Raw genomic sequence first — 19209 nt, forward strand, 5'->3', positions numbered from 1 at the left:
GGGCCCACCTGGAGCTTCACCATAACATGGTGCTAAGTGCCATGAGGCCAAGCACCTGCTCTCCAGGTCTGACCATCTTTGAGGAAGTCGGGCTGGTCAGGACAGAGACTGGTGTGGGGACACCCAGGCTGTGATGCATCCCTGCGGGAGGTGCTACAGGGCTAACCCTGCTTTTGCAGCTGAGGCCAGATGAGGGCCCTGGCCCAGGCATCTGAGCACATGAAGTGGATCCCTCTTTCTCTGTTGGCCTTCACTGGCTGCTCACAAGTTTCAGTCATATGCTGAGTGCCAGTGTTGACAGGGAGACCTTGTCTACAGGAAATTGTTAAATTATCTTTAAAAAGCTAAGGCAGAAAGAAAAAATTCTGGGTAATAGAAAAGCCATATGGGCCAGGCAAGGTGATGTGCACCTATAACCCTATAACGCAGAGGCTTGCGAGTTCCAGGCCCGCTTGGGCTACCCTGCCCACACACACACAGCGAAAGCATCTGAAGGGAGCACCTGATCACTGAGTAGACCGTGAAGCGGGGGAGCCTGTCTCGGGGCTTCATTCAGATGATGAAGCGAAGCTTGGCAGGCTTCGAGGAGAGTTCTCGCCCCCAGCTTGTCGCACGCTCCTCCCCGGGCCTGGACCCACTTGCCAATGTCTGCCGTGCCAAGTGTCCCTGACACTGAGAGGTCTTGTTCTGTGGCTCTGCTCAGACCAAGCCATGCAGTGTCTCCCATCCCTTCACATCCTCTTGAACAGCTAAAAATACACCTTCTTTTCTTAGACAAGTGTTCATTTTGTAGATTACATACCTTAGCAGTCAACCTTTTAAAGTCTGATTTTTCAACTTTCCTTCCTTGTAATGATTGGGAATTCTGATTCCAACTAAGCTAGTAATTATGTGGCTTAGCTTTTATCATTTTTAATGACTACAACTGTAGGTGTATTCATAGTTCCGGAACAATTAAAAACTGACGTCTTAAAAAAAAAAAAAAAAAACTGACGTCTTTATTGAATAAGAGATTCAGCTAAAAAATCTTGCTTCCTGGCCAGGAATATTTTGGGGTCTAAGATTCTATTACCCAAGTTTCAGGAGCCTTATATGAAGACTGGACAGGAACCTATGTTTGGAGGCCCTAGAGTTAGCTTTCTGGGTTTGCTGTCTTGGGGGCTGGGTTTGAAATGAGACTCTCTAGTACTGGGCTGATTTGCACCTGAGGCGCATCTGGCCAGCGCATGTGAAATTCAGTGTTTGTGGGAGTAAAAAGCAGGGCAGGCTGTGTGAGATAGGCAGGTATACTCTAGAGCGACTGTCTCTTGTCAGTGTTAGGCCAGATGTGCCTTCAGGGAGGTGCATTTTGCATATTTCTGCTGCTTGTCATAGCCTGGGTCTCCTTGGCCCAGAGCCTGTCCCAGGTAGGAAAAGAGAATGGGGAGCCTCTGGTTGATGGGGCTGGGAGGTGCAAGCTGGTGGCATTTTGTTGTGCTGTTACTGACGTGGCTCCTTCTCTCTTCCTTCCTCCATTCCCTTCTCATTTTTTAACTTAGGGAAGACTTGGGATTCAGATTTATATCCGAACAGGTCAGTCACCACCCTCCTGTTAGTGCATTTTATTCAGAAGGCCTCAATCAGGACTTCATGTTCCATGGCTCCATCTACCCAAAGCTGAAGTTCTGGGGCAAGAGTGTGGAGGCCGAGCCCCGGGGGACCATCACGCTGGAGCTAATCAAGTGAGTGGCAGAAGCAAGCGAGGCCGGGTGCTCAGTTTCTCTGACTGCCTGGGTTACTGTGTTCTGACTGACTAGAAAACTGCTCTGACTGATTGGGGTGCTATGCACTGACTGACTGCACTGCTATTTTCTGACTGGAATACTGTGCTCTAGTGATGGGGTACTATGCTGTGACTGGGTTTGAGTCCTCTGCCTGCATGATTTTATTGTGAGACTTCCTCCTGGGAAGACAGCCACCTTCTGTGGGGCAGGCGATCTTCTGGCTAGTGCTGCTTCCTCAGCGAGGCTTCCTGGTCAGGGCGCTCCTCTGCCCTCCAAGGCAAATGGGTGCCATATCCGTTCCCCAGCAATGGGCTGCAGCCATTCAGTGTAGCCAACATCTCTTACTGTTTGGCAGCCCTGTTTGATCCCAGAAGCCCAGTAGCTGGCCCAGCCTCTCACCTCCAGGCTGCACCAGAGCCAGAATGGCCCAGTGCTGCCTCTGGGTTGGCAGGAACTTCATTTCTGGCCATAGACCCCCTCCCCAGGGCTTCTCAGAGTGGGGCACTTGTCTCTTGGGGAGTGGGGGAATGCTGTAGAGAAAGCAGCAGAGACAGGAGCCACAGAAGTCCCCATAGCCACGTACACTCCTATTTGCTGATGGTCACATGGTGTGTTTGTGCTCACAAAACTGAGTCCTGGGATGTGGAAAGGACTTCTTAGAGGCTGTATAGTCCAGCACCCATCAGAGGTACTCAGCCTGTAGTGAGCCTGCAGCACACATCTTAGCTCAGAGCCTATTGCAGCCTGAGGCTTTCAGAGGTCAGTCAGAACAGAGCTCCTCTGAATGGAGTCTTGCTGAGTGGCTAGGGGACAACCTGCCCTGAGGGGCAGCAGGTTGTGTGCATCACTCCTGCGTGGTTACTTGCCAGTGTTTCAAAAGCCTGAGGGACCATATTCCCTCTTCCTCCAGAAACACAGGCTGTGAACACCAAGCTGCCAGACCTGTCTCATGATAGTCTTTTTTAAAAAAATATTTTTATTTATTGAGGGGGGGCAGGCAGAAAGAGACAGACAGAATGGGTGTGTCAGGGCCTCATGCCACTGCAAATGAACTCCAACATGCACCACTTTGTGCGTCTGGCTTACATGGGTCCTTAGGCCTTGCAAGCTTTGCGCCTTTAACTGCTGAGCCAGCTCCATTTCTCCGTCTCTCCAGCCCCATGATAGCCTTTACTTCTGGGTTGAGGCATGCGGAGTTGAGTTAATGTGTTTTGGGTTCCACCAGGGCAGTTCAGGAGATCCAGACGTGCTCTGTGCCATGCCTGTGCTGAGCTGTTTTGCCGTACTCGCGGCTCTGTGGTCTCTCTAGGCACTGGTTTGGGATGTGCTGCGTCACACCTATGGGGCTCTTCCTTGGGGCAGGGCTCTTGTGCAGGATGAAAAGCGCAAGAAGGAGGCATACGTGTGGGGTGTTTTCATGTGCTCCCCACATAGCCAGCTGGGGCTCAAGACAACGCTGCTGTCAAGAGCCTTTGCTGTTGGCTGCTTCACAGAAAAGCTGCTCCTCCTTGTCTCGGTCCTCTTTTATTGCTTATTAACTTGTCTTGACATTTAAGTAGAAAGCTTTGTTGATGCTACAAAGGAAAGGAGAAGTACATTTCAGATGCATGCTAACTAAATAGCCTACACTGGGGGACTTCAAAGCAGTGCTCTGCTCCCTGGCGGGCTCCTCAGAGTTGTGGTCTGGTTTTGTCTGGTCATGGTGTTCTGGGTCATGTAGGGTCTGGGCATCACTGTCTTGACTTGTTTGTTTCTGATGTCTTTACAGACATAATGAAGCCTACACCTGGACCAACCCCACCTGCTGTGTGCATAACGTCATCCTTGGGCAGCTGTGGATTGAGCAGTATGGGACAGTGGAGATACTAAACCACAGGTGACAGGCCCGGCTATGTTTGTGGGATAGTAGTTCTGAGCCACAGTGACAGGATGGCTACATGTGGGACAGTGGGGATCCTGAGTCAAAGGAGACAGACCAGGCTACGCACAACAGAAGACATATGACCAGTCGCCTAGTGTCAGGGGCTTTAGGATGGGCTTGCTTACGCGAAGGACACTATTACTGCCTGCACCCTCCCATGTGGGCCTTCAGCCATTCCGCCCTGTCCCTCAGCTGGAGTCTCTCTTGTAGTGGAGGCTTTAGGCACAGTGGCTGGCTGGATTTGGCTCTGGCCAGTCTTAGGATTATCAGGAGTACCCCATGTTGACTGACTGATTTTTAGTTAGAATTGTTAATTTACTGGAGGATGTGAAATACACTAGTGGGTGTCAGTACTGGGTGAAAATGTAGTGACCCTCCCCACACATTATCCAGGGCTCAGGCTCAGGCCTGGAAGGTCCTGACTCATTGCTTTGCTTGTTTACAGCCTTAGTGAGATATAATTTATAAATCGTAAAACTCACCCATTTTCTAAATGGGCACTTAATTGATATTTTAGTAAATTACCCCAATTGTGCAAACCATCACCCCAAGTCAGTGTTAGAACATTTCTGTCACCCATAAAAGGCCCCATGTGACACTGGCCATCACTTTCAGCCTCTCTCTTGGGTGGCCTATTCCTCTTTTTCTCCCCCTGAAGGTTGGCCTTCCCTGGATACTTCACATCATAAACACATGCCTGTGTGTGTTTTTCCTGTAGAACTGGGGATAAGTGTGTGCTTCACTTCAGGCCGTGTGGACTGTTTGGGAAGGAACTGCACAGAGTGGAAGGACACATTCAAGACAAAAAGTAGGTCTTCAAGTTGGGACCCGTGAGGGTGCCCTACAGCAGCCAGGGCTGCACCTAGACGCCATCAGGCAGCAGTGTGGGTCATGGTGGGAAGTGTGCCAAGTCCTTTTCATTCAGAAAATGGAAACAAAGGACAGAACTTGAGTAGCTTCTGGGATGGGGGCACAGTTGGAGCCTATCTCCTCTGGAGAGAAAAGATCCAGAGGGGTTCGACCTTTCCACCCAGAGATAACGCTGCACCTCTTTGTCTGTCTGTTCTGCTTTGAGACAGTCTCAGTATCCAGCCCAGGCTGGCGTCAGACACAGTCCTGCACCTCCCAAGAACTGGATTACAGGTCTGTGGTGCAGCTTTACAAGTAGAGCTGAGATTTTAACCCCTGATGGCCTGTTTCCTTCTCCCTGTCGCCCCCAGTGAGCAGCAGCTGCAGCACATGTGGCCAGCCTAGGCATCACTGTCGCGTGCCTGCATTGTTGCAGTGGGCAGCCAAGGACCCAGGAGGCTTTGTGAACAGAGAAATGGTCAACAGGATTCTCATGTATTTTTCAGGATTCTCTCTGGGTTAATTAGTTTATATTTTGGGTCTCAAATTTCTTATTTTCTCTCTTGTTAGAGGCAGGCTCTCACCCTACTCTGAACTGACCTGGAACCATTCTGTAGCCCATGCTTCCCCCAGACTCATAGCACTCCTTGTACTTCGGCCTCTTGAGCACTGGGGTGAGAGGCATGAGCCACTGCTCCCGGCTTAAATGTTTCTGTTTCTGCAGCCAAGGATTAGGATTTGGGCTACCTAATGCTGAGTCTTTCTAGCTCCTGACATCTAGTTTCCACCATAAACATGGTGCTTTTGCCCTGTCCACCCTGGGAACCAGAAATTCATCTATTCCAGCAGCCTAAAAAATGTTGTCAGGGGCCAGATGTGTTGGTGCACGCCTTCCCAGCACTTGGGAGGTAGGAAGATTGCTGAGAATTCGAGGACAGCCTGAAATTGCATAGTGAATTCCAGGTCAGCCTGGGCTAGAGTGAGACCTTATCTTGAAAAACTAAAAAAAGATGCTATCAGATTTAAGACTGACTATTTCCTGATGAGATACATCAGGACCCACCACATAGACTTTAAAAGAATATAGCCCCACTCATGCCCATAGTGGTAACCAGCACCAACAGCAGTCCCCTCATAAAGTTAGACTTGCTTACCGTGGGCAGAAAGAAGCTGTGGGGTGGAGGCCAGTGCTGATGAGCCCCCGTGTGTATGTGTGGGCCCTGCGCTGTCTTGTAGGTTTTCCATCTGGAATCTGAGCATGCTTTTTCCTTGGAGTCAGGGTTGCCCACTACACCATCTCCGCCAGGTCGCATTCCCGAGTCCCCATATGTCAGCCCTGCAGGCCACTGTTCAGATACCTGAGCCTTCCTGGTGGCATCAGCCTGTTGGGACAGCACTTTCTGGGAGCATGTGGCCACTCTTCCCAGGCAGAGCCAAAAGTTAACAATCCAGCACTGAAGAGGCAGAGTCTGTATCTGGTCTGTAGAGCTCTCTAGGGTTGTGATCAGATGACAAGAGTAGGTTGTGACCAAGGAGAAAGCAAATGCCATCCCTGATCCTGGGAGGGGCTGTAGATGGATTTGGTAGGAAAAGGTCTGAAGGACACGTGGCTCATGAAAGCCCAGTGTATTTTAAAACTCTGGCTGCGAGGGATGAGAGCCTGTGGAAGAACATTTGCTGAGCGAGTGCCAGTGCCACCCCTCCGAGGAGTATGGACACATACAGCTTGAGACTCAGAGCAGAACGTGTGCTCTTTGTTGCTCTTGTCTCCTGTCACACTGAGGTACCTTCGCTCTCTGCTTTTGTATACCAAAGAACAGGAACACTTTGTCTCCAGTAGCACTGGTGAGGTTCTAAAATTCAAGCTTCATTCTTTGCATGAACATCCTAGAATAGCGAAGACATGGCAGAAGGGGAGCACACCCAGGAGCTGCACATGTAGATGGCGGCCTGCAGCTGCGCTTAACTGCTTTTTAACTGTCTTATGTGTGTGAGAGAGAGATGTGTGGTATGTGCACATGTGTGTGCACATGTATACCATGGGTATATAGAGGCCAGAAGGAAACATTAGGTGTCTCACTCTTATCATCCATCCAGTATTTGCTTGAGATGGAGTCTTTCCTTTAACCCCAAGCTGCTGTCCATCAGTGAACACCAGCAGTTCTCTGGTCCCTGCCTTCCCCCTCTGTCCCTGCCATGGACTGGGTTAGAGATGTGCATGGCTGTGCACAGCTTTCTGCATGGCTTCTGGGGAGTTGAACTTGGCAGTCTCCCATCTCAAAGGCCTTCATGCCTAAGTGGCAAGCACTCTTTTATTTATATATGTATATATATATAACTTGCTTATTTATTTGCCAGCAGAGAGAGAGAGAGTGAGTGAAAGAGAGAAGGGGGGCTAGTGCTACTGCAGATGAACTCTGGACACGTGCCACCTTGTGGATCTGGCTTTGCGTGAGGACTGGGGAATTAAACCCAGGCCATCAGGCTTTGCAAGCAAGTGCCTTTAACCACTGAACCATATCTCCAACCCCAAGTGGCAAGTTCTCTTAACTGCTGAGACATCTCCTGAGCCTTAAATTTTTAAAAATATTTTACTCTTATTTACTTATTTATTTGACAGAGGAAGAAGAAGAGAAAGAGATGCATGCGCCCCCTTGTGCATCTGGCTTACATGGGTGCTGGGGAATTGAGCCTCAAACCGGGGTCCTTAGGCTTCACAGGCCAGTACTTAACTGCTAAGCCATCTCTCCAGTCCCCCTAAATTTTTTTAATAAGTTTTAAAATATATTTTATTTTATTTGCACATACACACACAGAGAACATGCACACCAGGGCCTCCAGCCATTGCAAACAGACTAGATGCTTGTGCCACTTTGTGCATCTGGCTTCACGTGGGTTCTGGGGAATCAAAGTTGGGTCATTAGGCTTTGCAGGCAAGTGCCTTAACTGCTGAGCAATCTCTCCATTCCACCTTAATTTTTGTTGTTGTTTATTTTATTTTTTATTTTTATTTTTTGAGGCAGGCTCTCACTCTAGTCCAGGCTGATTTGGATCTCACTGTGTAGTTCCAGGCTAGCCTCAAACTCACAGCGATCCTCCTACCTCTGTCTCCCAAGTGTTGGGATCGAAGACATGCACCACCACGTCTGGCTCCCTTAATTGTATTTTAAACTTCTTTTACTGCAGCAAGAAGAAGCTCTTCATGATCTACGGCAAGTGGACGGAATGCTTGTGGGGCATCGATCCTGCTGCATATGAGTCCTTCAAGAAGCATGAGAAGAGAGGTGACCATCCAAGGAAGGTCATGTTGGTGAGTGACTGCTCCAGAGTACCATGCCCAGCCAGGAAAAAGTGCCTGGAATCTGTCTGTCCAGGTGACACTGCTCTCCGACTCCGCTCCAGTGCAGGGAGTCGGGTGCTTTTAGCTCTGCTGTTTTTATTGTGTTTCAGATGCTCTTATAAACCCTGGGCTCAGGACTCAGGTCTGTTTTCTTCCCATGGCCAGAGCAACCAAGGAAACCTTGTGTAAGCCCATTTCTCTCCTTCCTTCTTTCCTTCTCCCTTCTTTTCTTTCCTTCCTTCCTCTTTTTCTACCTTTCTTTTCCTTCCTTTTTTCCTTCCCTCCTCCCTTCCTTTTTATTTTGTTTTGAGGACCAGTCTCATTGTAGCCCAAGCTGACCTGGAACTTACTCTATTACCAGGCTTGCCTTGAACTTATAGCAGCCCTCCTACCTCAGCCTCCCAAGTGCTGAGATTATAGAGAAGTGTGAGCCATCACACTTCCTGGGTTCCATTTCTCTTTTGGAAGTTCTTTCTTTATCTTTTTTTTTTTTTCAACTGGATATTTTTCTAGAGCCTCCAGCATGCCACTATGAGTTATATCCCAGCCCTCGTTTTACTTTTTTGCTTGTTTTTGTTTTTTGAGGTAGGGTCTCAGCACAAACTGACCTGGAATTCAGTATGTAGTCTCAGGGTGACTTGAACTCATGGCGATCTTCTGCCTCCCAAGTGCTGGGATAAAAGGCATGTACCACCACACCCAGCTTCTTTTTCCTTCCCCCCTCCCCCAAGGTAGGATCTCACTCTAGCCCAGGCTGACCTGAAATTCACTATGTAGTCTCAGGGTGGCCTGGATCTCATGGCGATCCTCCTACCTCTGCCTCCCAAGTGCTAAGATTAAAGGCGTGTATCATCATGCCCGGCTTCTTTTTACTTTTTTTTAAAAATGTTTTGCTGTTGTTGTTTAATTTTTATTTATTTGAGAGTGACAGCCGACAGAGAGAGAAAGAGGCAGAGAGAGTGAGAATGGACACACCAGGTCCTCCAGCCACTGCAAACAAACTCTAGATACAGGCGCCCCATTGTGCATCTGGCTTACATGGGTCCTGGGAAATCGAGCCTTGAATTGGAGTCCTTAGGCTTCACAGGCAAGTGCTTAACCACTAAGCCATCTCTCCGGCCCCCTCTTTTTACTTTTTGAGACAGGCTGTAAGTTGCCCAGGCTGACCTGAATTCACTCTGTAGCTCATCAGACCTGGCTTTGTGTCCTTCTTAATAAATCTCTCTACTTTTACCTGAGTTAGCCTAGGCCAATGGAAAGAGTCAAGTGCATTTCATTTCTGTTTTTCCAGCTGTTCATACTCAGTAATATAGTCAACAGCCAGAAAGTACTGGCAAGGACGTCTCCGGCCTCTCCAGAATTTTGGAACACTGATGACTTTAAGATGAGTTATTATTAGGCTTAAAACTAAATATGTTCATTCAAAAGAGGTGACAGGGGGCTGGAGAGATGGCTTAGCGGTTAAGCACTTGCCTGTGAAGCCTAAGAACCCCAGTTCGAGGCTCAATTCCCCAGGACCCACATTAGCCAGATGCACAAAGGGGTTCACGCATAAGTAAATAAAAATGAACAGAAAATTAAAAAAAAAAAATCAAAAGAGGTGACAGTGGTGGAGAGATGGTTCAGTGGTTAAGGCCCTTGCCTGCAGAACCTAACAACCCGAGTTTGATTCCCTAGTACCCACCTAAAGCCAGATGCACAGGGTGGCTCATGTGTCTGGAGTCCATTTGCAGTGGCTGGAGGCCCTGGAGTGGCTCTTCTCTTTCTCTGTCTCATAAATAATTAAATAAAATAAAATTTTTTAAAAAAGGTAACATACTTTCTAGATAAGAGATTGGGAAATACAAACCAGCCTCCTCTAGCCACCTATTATGTTTTGTGTGCACTGTTAGGCATGGTCTCTGATAATTCTCTTCACAAAAAAGAAAAAAAGTCCAGCCGGGCGTGGTGGTGTACACCTTTATTTATTTATTTATTTATTTGGTTTATTTTTATTTATTTATTTGAGAGAGATGGGGGGGGGGGAGAGCGAGAGAGAGAGAATGGGCATGTCAGGGCCTCCAGCCACTGCAAACGAACTCCAGACGCGTGTGCCCCTTATGCATCTGGCTAATGTGGGTCCTGGGGAGTTGAGCCTCGAACCGGGGTCCTTAGGCTTCACAGGCAAGCGCTTAACCACTAAGCCATCCCTCCAGCCCAGTGCACACCTTTAATCTCAGCACTTGGGAGGCAGAGGTAGGAGGATGGCAGAGAGTTGAGGCCACCCTGAGACTACATAGTGAATTCCAGGTTAGCCTGGGCTAGACTGAGACCCTACCTTGACAAAAAGAAAGAAAAATTCCACTAGAATGTTGTCTGCTCAGTGGTGTCTTGTGCCACTTTGTGCTGACTGTCTGGAGTGTCTAGCAGTGAGTTTGTGTCAGTGTGATTGCCCACTCCTCGCTGTCTGCCAGCTGATAGCAGTGGGAGGACCTTGAGCGTCCATCCCGTGTCCCCTCTGTTCTCCCTCTGTGGCTAACTCTGAAGACGGAGCAGCAGCTGTAATACAGTGGGATGGGCTCTTGGGCTCAATCTAGAAGTGCCAGTCTGCCCATGAGAACTGATTCTGGACAGAAGGCAGATGGGCAGCATCAGGAGGCTTTCGGTCTCAGATGCTATGTGGCGAGTGCAGCAGGTGGGCAGGCGTCCCCATATGGCCTGGCTGGCATGCAGTGGGGCAAGCCTCTGGGAGGAGAGCACAGTGCACTTGCTGCTGCGTCCACCTGTCTGTCTTCTCGCTGGGAGGGGAGAAGCCCAGCATGGTGATCCTTACAGAGAGAAGATTCATGTGGGGGCAGGAGCCTATAAATGAAATACCTCTTTCAAGGTGGGGTCTTAGGGTAGCTCCCCTCAGATTGGAGAATGGACTGCCTCACCAATGAAGGGAAGCTTGATGATTTTCTCCTGAGTTAGAAAAGGCATTTGGTACTGCTCAGGGGCATGGGAAGAGGTATCCAAGTTCTCTGAGGACGGGTCCCTTGGCCAGTGGCCATACTAAGGTGTCTGTCTTTGTTTCAGGATGATGGCCCTGAGAAAGCTGAAAATGATGTGGTAGACGACGTGCCCATGGCTCAGGAGACTGTGCAGGTCATCCCGGGGAGCAAGCTGCTCTGGAGGATCAACAATCGGCCCCCCAACTCTGCCCAGGTCTGAGCCCCTCACTCCCCCACACTCTTTGAGAATAGGCCTGTCTGCTGTAAATGAGACCTACCTGCAACCTTCCTTCCCAAGCCTGATAGTCTTCTGCCTTGTTGCAGTTACTTGTTCATTGTTAGGACCACATGCCCGGCTAGAAGCAGCTTACAGAAGAAAGTGTATTCAGTCACAGTCTTGAGGGAAAGTCTGGTGGAGGAAGCGTGGCAGAGCAGAGGCTGAGCAGCACGTCTTGTCCTACCAGCTAGGAGGTAGCAGCAAAAGTGAGCAAATTCTGAACAGCTAGGCTAGACTGATAGGCCTCAAGGTCTGCCCCAAGAGCCACAGCGAGGCTTCAAGAGCTGAGGATGTGAGCATGAGGCCGAATCACAAGCACACAAGGCTGTGGGGACATTCCACATTCAAACCACCACGCACTTCGTCCTTGCTTAAGCTGTAGCCAGCTGGCCCCAAGCAGATGGAGGGCTTCTGTCGTATCCCTGTGTCTTGCTGGGCATTCCTAAGGACATTTGCTCTCTGAGATTACACCTGAGCCTTATACCTCTGACTGCTGCAATGCATGAGATCTAGGAGCCTGTGCGGAGCAATCTATAAGACACGGATATCTTGATTCAGGACTCGTGGCAAGTTTCTGTATACCCAGAGCAGTGGCGTTCCTGCCCCTCCTCCCCGGCGTATCTTTCACCAGGCATTCCAGCATTCAGTTGTACCCTCCTACCCTCTGGAGCTCAGTCCTTGCTGCTTCTCATGGCGGGTGGGGGGGCGGGGGCTCCAAACCCTTTGGAGAAGCTGTTGTTTTTTTCTGATTTACCAGTTTGTATGGATGTTTTTTGTTGTTGATTTGAAGCAAGCCCAACAGACTGGCCTTGTTTTGTTTTGTTTTGGTTTTGGTTTTCAAGGTAAGGTCTTAGGGTAGCTCAGGCTGACCTGGAATTCACTATGTAGTCTCAGGGTAGCCTCGAACTCAGTGATCCTCCTGCCTCTTAAGTGCTGGTAAGTGGTGTGCCACCACGCCCAGATTTGCCCCCCCCCCCCCGCCGCCAGAAAGAGAATTGGCATACCAGGGCCTCCAGCCACTGTAATCAAACTCCAGACACGTCCTTGCACACTTGCATCACTTTGTGTCTGGCTTATGTGGGACCTGGAGAGTCGAACATGGGTCCTTAGGTATTGCAGGCAAGCACCTTAACCGCTAAGTCATCTCTCCATCCTTGTATGGGTGTATTCTTGAGACTGGGTCTTGCTCTGTTGCCTCTAATTCCAGGGCCCAGTGATCTCAGCCTCCTGAGTAGCTGGGACTGTAGGCACTTGCTCCTGCCTACTGCTGAATTAGCAGTTAAAAACAATTTTTTTTTGGAGTGCTGAAATTTGAACCCAGGGCCTCAAGCCTACTAAGCAAGTGCTCTGTCAGTAGCCACATCCCCAAGCCTTAACTTACTGATTTAGGGTTTTTTTTATTTTGTTTTTTCAAGATAGGGTGTCACTGTAGCCTAGGCTGACCTGGAATTCACTATGTAGTCTCAGGGTGGCCTCAAACAAGGCAGTCCTCCTTCTGCCTCCTGAGTGCTGGGATTAAAGGCATGCGCCACCAAGCCTGGACAATTTTGATGTGTAAATGCATTGTGATGTTTTTGCAAGTTGAACTATACAACAAGCATAACAATGTGCTGTGGGCCATTATATTATATAACATTATATTAATACCTATTATAAATTGTTATTGTATATAAAACATACATGTGATATGTACAGTTTTATTGTGTTGTTACATCTATACACACAGCAATATGTAAAACATAAGAAAAGCACCAGGTGTCGTGGTACACACTTTTAATCCTAGCACTCCCACTACTCAGGAGGCCAAGGTAGGAGGATCACTGTGAGTTCAGGGCCAGCCTGAGACTACATATGAATTCCAGGTCAGCCTGGGCTAGAGCAAGACCCTACATCAGAAACAAACAAGGAGCTGGGCGTGGTGGCACACACCTTTAATCCCAGCACTTAGGAGTCAGAGGTAGGAGGATCACTGTGAGTTCAGGGCCACCCTGAGACTACATAGTGAATTCCAGATCAGCCTGGGCTAGAATGAGACTCTACCTGGAATAAACAAACAAAAAAAGGCTAGGCATGATGACACACATCCTTAATCCCAGCACTTGGCAGGCAGAAGTAGAATTGATATGAGTTTGAGGCCTCCCTGAGACTGCATAGTGAATTCCAGGTCGTCCTGGGATAGAGGGAGACCCTACCTCACAAAAATAAACAAAGAATATGGGCTGGAGAGATGGTTTAGCAGTTAAGGTAGGTATTTGCCTTCAGAATCTAATGACCCAGTTTTGATTTCCCAGTACTCATGTAAAGCCAGATGCACAGTGTTGCATGTATCTGGAATTCACATGCAGAGGCTGGAGGCCCTGAAGTGCCCATTCTCTTTCCCTCTCTGTCTCTCTCTGCTTGCAAATAAATAATTTAAAAAAGAATTCTTTTAAAATAAGAAAAGCAAACAAAGTGGACCATCCACCTGTGCTACCTCACTATGCATTGTTATTATAGGAGAGTATAAACTAGTATAATAGTACTTGCCCAGATTAATTGGCTTTTCTTTTTCTTCTTTCGAGGTAGAGTTTTGTTTTTTTTTTTTTAATTTATTTATTTGAGAGTGACAGACACAGAGAGAAAGACAGATAGAGGGATAGAGAGAGAGAATGGGTGCGCCAGGGCCTCCAGCCTCTGCAAACGAACTCCAGACGCGTGCGCCCCCTTGTGCATCTGGCTAACGTGGGACCTGGGGAACCGAGCCTTGAACCGGGGTCCTTAGGCTTCACAGGCAAGCACTTAACTGCTAAGCCATCTCTCCAGCCCTCGAGGTAGAGTTTTACTGTAGCCAGATTGACCTAGAATTCACTATGTAGTCTCAGGCTGGTCTTGTACCCACTGAAATCCTCCTACCTCTGCCTTCCGAGTGCTGGGATTAAGGGCATGCACCATCACACCTGAGTGCATACATGCTGCGGTGCAAGTGTGGACGTCAGAGGATGACCTCAAGGTGTGGGACCTCTCCTTCCACCTTGTTTGAAACAAGGCCTCTTCCTGGTTTTTTTGCTGTTGGGAAGCCAGATTAGGTGGCCCACAAGGTTTGGGATGCTTCAGATTCCATATCTCATTGCCATAGGCATGCTGGAATTACAGACGCACGTTCCATTTTTGTCTGGTGTGTGTGTTTTGCATGAGAGAGGTGTATGAGCACGCCAGGGTCTCTTGCCACTGCAAATGAACTCCAAACATATGTGCCAGTTTGTACATCTGGCTTTATGCCAGTACTGGGGAATTGAACACTGGCCAGCAGGCTTTGCAGAAAAAGCACTTTTAACCACTGAACCATCTCCACAGCCCTCTTCTAGATTATTTTTTAGAAAGACAAAGCCTATGTGTTGGTCAGGAAAATTCTTCGAAGAGTGATTTTTTTTTTTTCCATTTGATTTTTCGAGGTAGGGTCTCACTTTGGCCTAGGCTGACCTGGAATTCACTATGTAATCTCAGGGTGGCTTCGAACTCATGGTGATCCTCCTACCTCTGCCTCCCGAGTGCTGGGATTAAAGGCGTGCACCACCACGCCTGGCTGAAGAGTGATTCTCATTACTGCTCCTCTTGCCCCATAGTACTAGTTGATTGATTCCCTCCTGCCTGCCACCTACTGACTGGACCTGTGGAGCCAGGAGCATACTACTGTGAGACACATGTACCTCAGAGGGTGCTGGCAGCCAGAGCAGAACTGCAAGGGTCAGTGTGGTGGATGAAAGCCACCAGCCCACAGAAATATGGGTAAGGTGCAGAGGACTCTGACAACCTCACCTGTTGTTCTGAGCAACATACGTATTCCAGAAATCATTAGTGCAGAATGTCCAGATATCTTCAATTTTTGTAGCCCTTGAACCGTGTGCTGGTGCATGGAATCAGGAAAGAGGAGAGGAGGCCAGGAAGGGGCACAGAGGAGGCCAGGCCCCAGAAAGACACAGGGCAATCTGAGGGTTGTTGGATGTGCATGTGCTGCCTCAGGTGTGCTGAGCTTGAGATTGTTCTCGGATGCCCAAGACATGTTGAGTGCACAAGTGTCCACAGTAGAAGCCAGGGTGAAGGTCTAGGCTGGAGAATAGGACCTGGTTGCCTAGGTGCAGTGTGTCATGCCCTATGACAGGCACAGCTGGGGCAGAGACCTCAGGGTCTGGACAGGAAAAGCCCATGGAACAGGTCATGTGTCTCAGGCAAAAGCCATCACTGGTCTGAGCAGGACATTGCTCTTCCACTGAGCAGGTGACACATGGCTGCTGGCAGTGGCTTTAGGGTACCCGTGGTTGAGACCAGGACTCTGCATCAAACAGCCATCTCTAACGGTGCTCCTGGGCTCCTGCAGATGTACAACTTCACCAGTTTCACTGTGAGCCTCAATGAGCTGGAATCAGGTATGGAGAAGATCCTGCCGCCCACAGACTGCCGCCTGCGCCCCGATATCCGCGGCATGGAGAATGGCAACATGGGTAGGTGCTGGGCCAGGGCTCTGCTGCTGTGGGTGGGCTTGGGCTTTCCCCAGGAGAATTCAGGTCCTTCATGTAAACCAGCAAGTGGGGTGCTTCCCTCCTCACACGGCACTTCACGGAGCACCCACAGACCAGTCCTTTGAAAACAGTAAGTCCAAAGTACTTGAAGATGAGTAAGCCAGGTATGGTAGCTCATGCATGTAATCCAGCATTTGGGCGGCTGAGGCCAGAGCACAGATAGAAGTTTGAGGCTAGCCTGAGACACAGAGTAAATTCTAGGCCATCTTAAGCTGCAGAGTGAAACCCTGCCTCAAAAAGCCAAACAATAGCAGCACACAGAAAAGAAAAATGAATGGTGAAAAAGAAATATGAACAAAATACAAGTCCCTAAGCTTTTTTCTTTCCCAAAGCAGGATCTCACTGTAGTCCAGGCTGACCCGGAACTCACTCTGTATAGCCCTAGGCTGGCCTCACACTCACGCTCACACTCACAGCGCTGCTTCTACCTGAGCCTTCCAAGTGCCTCGACTAAATGTGCGTGCCACCATACCTGGATAAACTTTTTATTACCCAGTTCAACAGGTTTGTTTTTTTTTTTTAATGACAGAGCTAGGCTTGGTGGCTGACACCTTTAATTCCAGCACTTGGGTGGTCGAAGCAGGAGGAGCACCGAAAGTTGGAATCCAGTGTGGGGCTACAGAGTGAGCTCCAGGTCAGCCTGGGCTAGAGTGAGACCCTGCCTCAAAATAAAACAAATAGAAACAACTGCATTTCAGGGCTGGGGATGTAGTTCAGAGAGAGAGCTCTTGCATGCACAAGACCCTGAGTTCCATCTCCAGCTGTAAAGGAGTAAAATGAGTAAGTAAGTAACATTTCAAAACTGCGACTTCTTTCAAAGTCCATATAGACCACCCAAGCAGAGTCACCACATTTGAAAGCAACAGACAGAAAGAGAAAGAGTCAGATAGAGAGAGGATGGGCATGCTTGGGCCTCCGGCCACTGCAAATGAACTCCAGATGTGTGCACCCCCTTGTGCATCTGGCTAATGTGGGTCCTGGGGAATCGAGCCTTGAACCGGGATTCTTAGGCTTCACACCACATGCACATTGTGAGTGGCACTGGCTGCAGTGCTGTGGTCCTGCGCTGCTTGTGCAGGTGGGGCGGAAGCTGCTCAGCCTTAAAACCTGAGACTCTGCTTGCTGTCCTGTAGTCAAAATTCACTGCCCCTGGATTTTCAGCCAAACAAGGATGTGCCCTGTAGGGGTCAGGTTGAAGGACTGGCATTTATCAAATGTAACCAGAAGCTTGAAGCCAGAGTAACCCTTACCCTCATGCCTGTTTGAACCCAGATTTGGCCAGCCAGGAAAAGGAACGGCTGGAGGAGAAGCAGAGAGAGGCCCGCAAGGAGCGTGCCAAAGAGGAGGCAGAGTGGCGGACCAGGTGAGTTAGGATGGCGAGGAGGCCTCACACACCTGGGCAGTACCATTCTGCTCCTGCAGGCTTGCACAGCCCCGTGGCTGAGTACTGGCAATTGTGGGTCCACAGAGGTCTTAACACCACCAGCATCTGAACTGTGCTGGTGACTACCAAGCATTAAATTCACATACCTTGCCCGAAACCATATATGTGGAGTGGGCTGGTTACAGAGGACGACAGATCAGCTCATACCCAGGTCTTTCCATCCTGCTGCATAGCATTTTCAACCTCAAGTGGTCTTCTAAAATACAACTTAAAGACAAAATGTAGCCGGAACCCAGTTGCTTGTTTAAGTAAAACAACTGATGAGAATCATTGTCAGCCCCAAAGGACACCTTGTATGATACAGGCACACAGGGCCAGGCTGAAGCTCAGGTCTGCCTGCAGCCTGCTGTGCTGCCAGGAAAGCCTTTGTTGTGGGCATGGAGCTGCAGCTCAGGTGGGCACCCCTGCCATGAAGGAGAGTGTCCTGTGGAGGGTAAGTGGTGACTGGTGGACCCACGTCAGCTGCCAAGTGCTGTAGTCTTGCTTCTGCTCAGGGTTCTCACGTTGGCTGTCTTTCTGCTTCACAGCCAAAGTCCTGCGGTGACGAAGCACGAGTTAGATATGTCAGGTCTGTGAGCGCACAGGTGTCTGCTGCAGAAATCTGTGCATTTTTTTTTTTTGCATGGCAAGTTTTTATTGTGTGATGAACTAGAAAAGTTTTACTTGATGCTAAATTAAAAGTTCATAGTAATATTGTATGTAAGAAATACTGAGAATTTCAAAAGAACAAATTTCCAAGAATAAATAATTTATCTTTGAAGTCTTGAGTTAGAACTTAAGATGATCATTTGCTAAGTAACATAAAGAGAAAGATTTTGAACCAGAAAAATAAATGGTATTATAGGTCCTTGGGTTTTCCTCCCAGAAAGCTGAGCTGTGATGCAAATAATTTTAACTAAACTCCAGATCTAAAGAAATGGCACAGGAAGGATATGTCATTTTAGCATTTTTCTCCTCCTAGAGGAGATTCCAAGAATCAGCAAGTTAAATTACATGGTTAATATAGTAAAGATTAAATGCAAAATACTCATTTACCTCACAGTATATTTACAACACTGGATTTTAAAAAATTACTTAAGAGAGAAAGAGGAAGGCAGACAGATTATGGGTATGACCTCCTGCCACTGCAAACGAACTCCAGATGCATGTGCCAGTTTATGCATCTGACTTTACATGGGTACTGGGGAATTGAACGTGAGCCATTAAGCTTTGCATAAGGTGTCCTTAACTGCTGAGCCATCTCTAGCCCTGTATATTTTAAATTTTTTTGTTTTATGTTTATTTATTTAGTTAGTTGAAAGTAACAGAGAAAGAGACAGAGAGAGAGAGAATGGGCACGCCAGGGCCTCCAGCCACTGCAAATGAACTCCAGACGCATGTGCCCCCTTGTACACCTGGCTAACATGGGTCCTGGGGAATCAAGCCTCGAACCGGGGTCCTTAGGCTTCACAGGCAAGTGCTTAACCACTAAGCCATCTCTCCAGCCCTAGCCCTGTATATTTTCAACAATTTATTCCTGTCAGGGTTTTTCTTGTTTCTTCCTTTTTTGGGGGGAGGGGACAAGTATCACTGTGTTACCCAATTTTAAACTGATGCTGTCCTCTTGCTCAGGCTCTAGGGTAGCAGATGCTGCAGCTAGCTAGGCTTCAATCATGGTAGTGTTTGTTTCTAGAGAGTATTAACAGCCATCCCTGATGATGTCAGGGCCTCATGCCACTGCAAACAAACTCCAGATGTATGCACCACTTTGTGCAGTTGGCTTTACATGGGTACTGGGGGAATTGAACCCGGGTCCTTAGGCTTTTCCAGGCAAGTGCCTTAACCACTGGGATATCTCTTTTGCCCTTTAAATTTTATTTGTTTGTTTATTTTGGTTTTTCAATGTAAGGTCTCAATCTAGCTCAGGCTGACCTGGATTTCACTCTGTAGTCTCAGGGTGGCCTCGAACTCATGGTGATCCTCCCACCTCTGCCTTTAATCCCAGTGTTCAGGAGGCAGAGGTGGGAGGATCACCATGAGCTTGAGGCCACCAAGACTACAGAATGAAATCCAGGTCAGCCTGAGCTACAGTGAAACTCACAGCGATT

General features: G+C 48.5%; 1 protein-coding gene across 2 annotated transcripts in view; it reads left to right on the forward strand.

The window, feature by feature from the left end:
• The window catches only part of Osbpl2 (oxysterol binding protein like 2), a 47487-nt gene that overhangs the window by 26657 nt on the left and 1621 nt on the right, over positions 1 to 19209 (forward strand). For both annotated transcript variants that reach the window (XM_045157374.1, XM_045157375.1), the window contains exons 7-13: positions 1539 to 1721; positions 3532 to 3639; positions 4403 to 4492; positions 7720 to 7843; positions 10931 to 11059; positions 15477 to 15600; positions 16951 to 17041. In XM_045157374.1, coding sequence (XP_045013309.1) covers positions 1539 to 1721; positions 3532 to 3639; positions 4403 to 4492; positions 7720 to 7843; positions 10931 to 11059; positions 15477 to 15600; positions 16951 to 17041 — 849 coding nt within the window. The remainder of the gene's footprint in view (positions 1 to 1538; positions 1722 to 3531; positions 3640 to 4402; positions 4493 to 7719; positions 7844 to 10930; positions 11060 to 15476; positions 15601 to 16950; positions 17042 to 19209) is intronic.

This window comes from Jaculus jaculus, chromosome 8 (genome assembly GCF_020740685.1).
Source record: "Jaculus jaculus isolate mJacJac1 chromosome 8, mJacJac1.mat.Y.cur, whole genome shotgun sequence".
NCBI classification, from domain to species: domain Eukaryota; kingdom Metazoa; phylum Chordata; class Mammalia; order Rodentia; family Dipodidae; genus Jaculus; species Jaculus jaculus.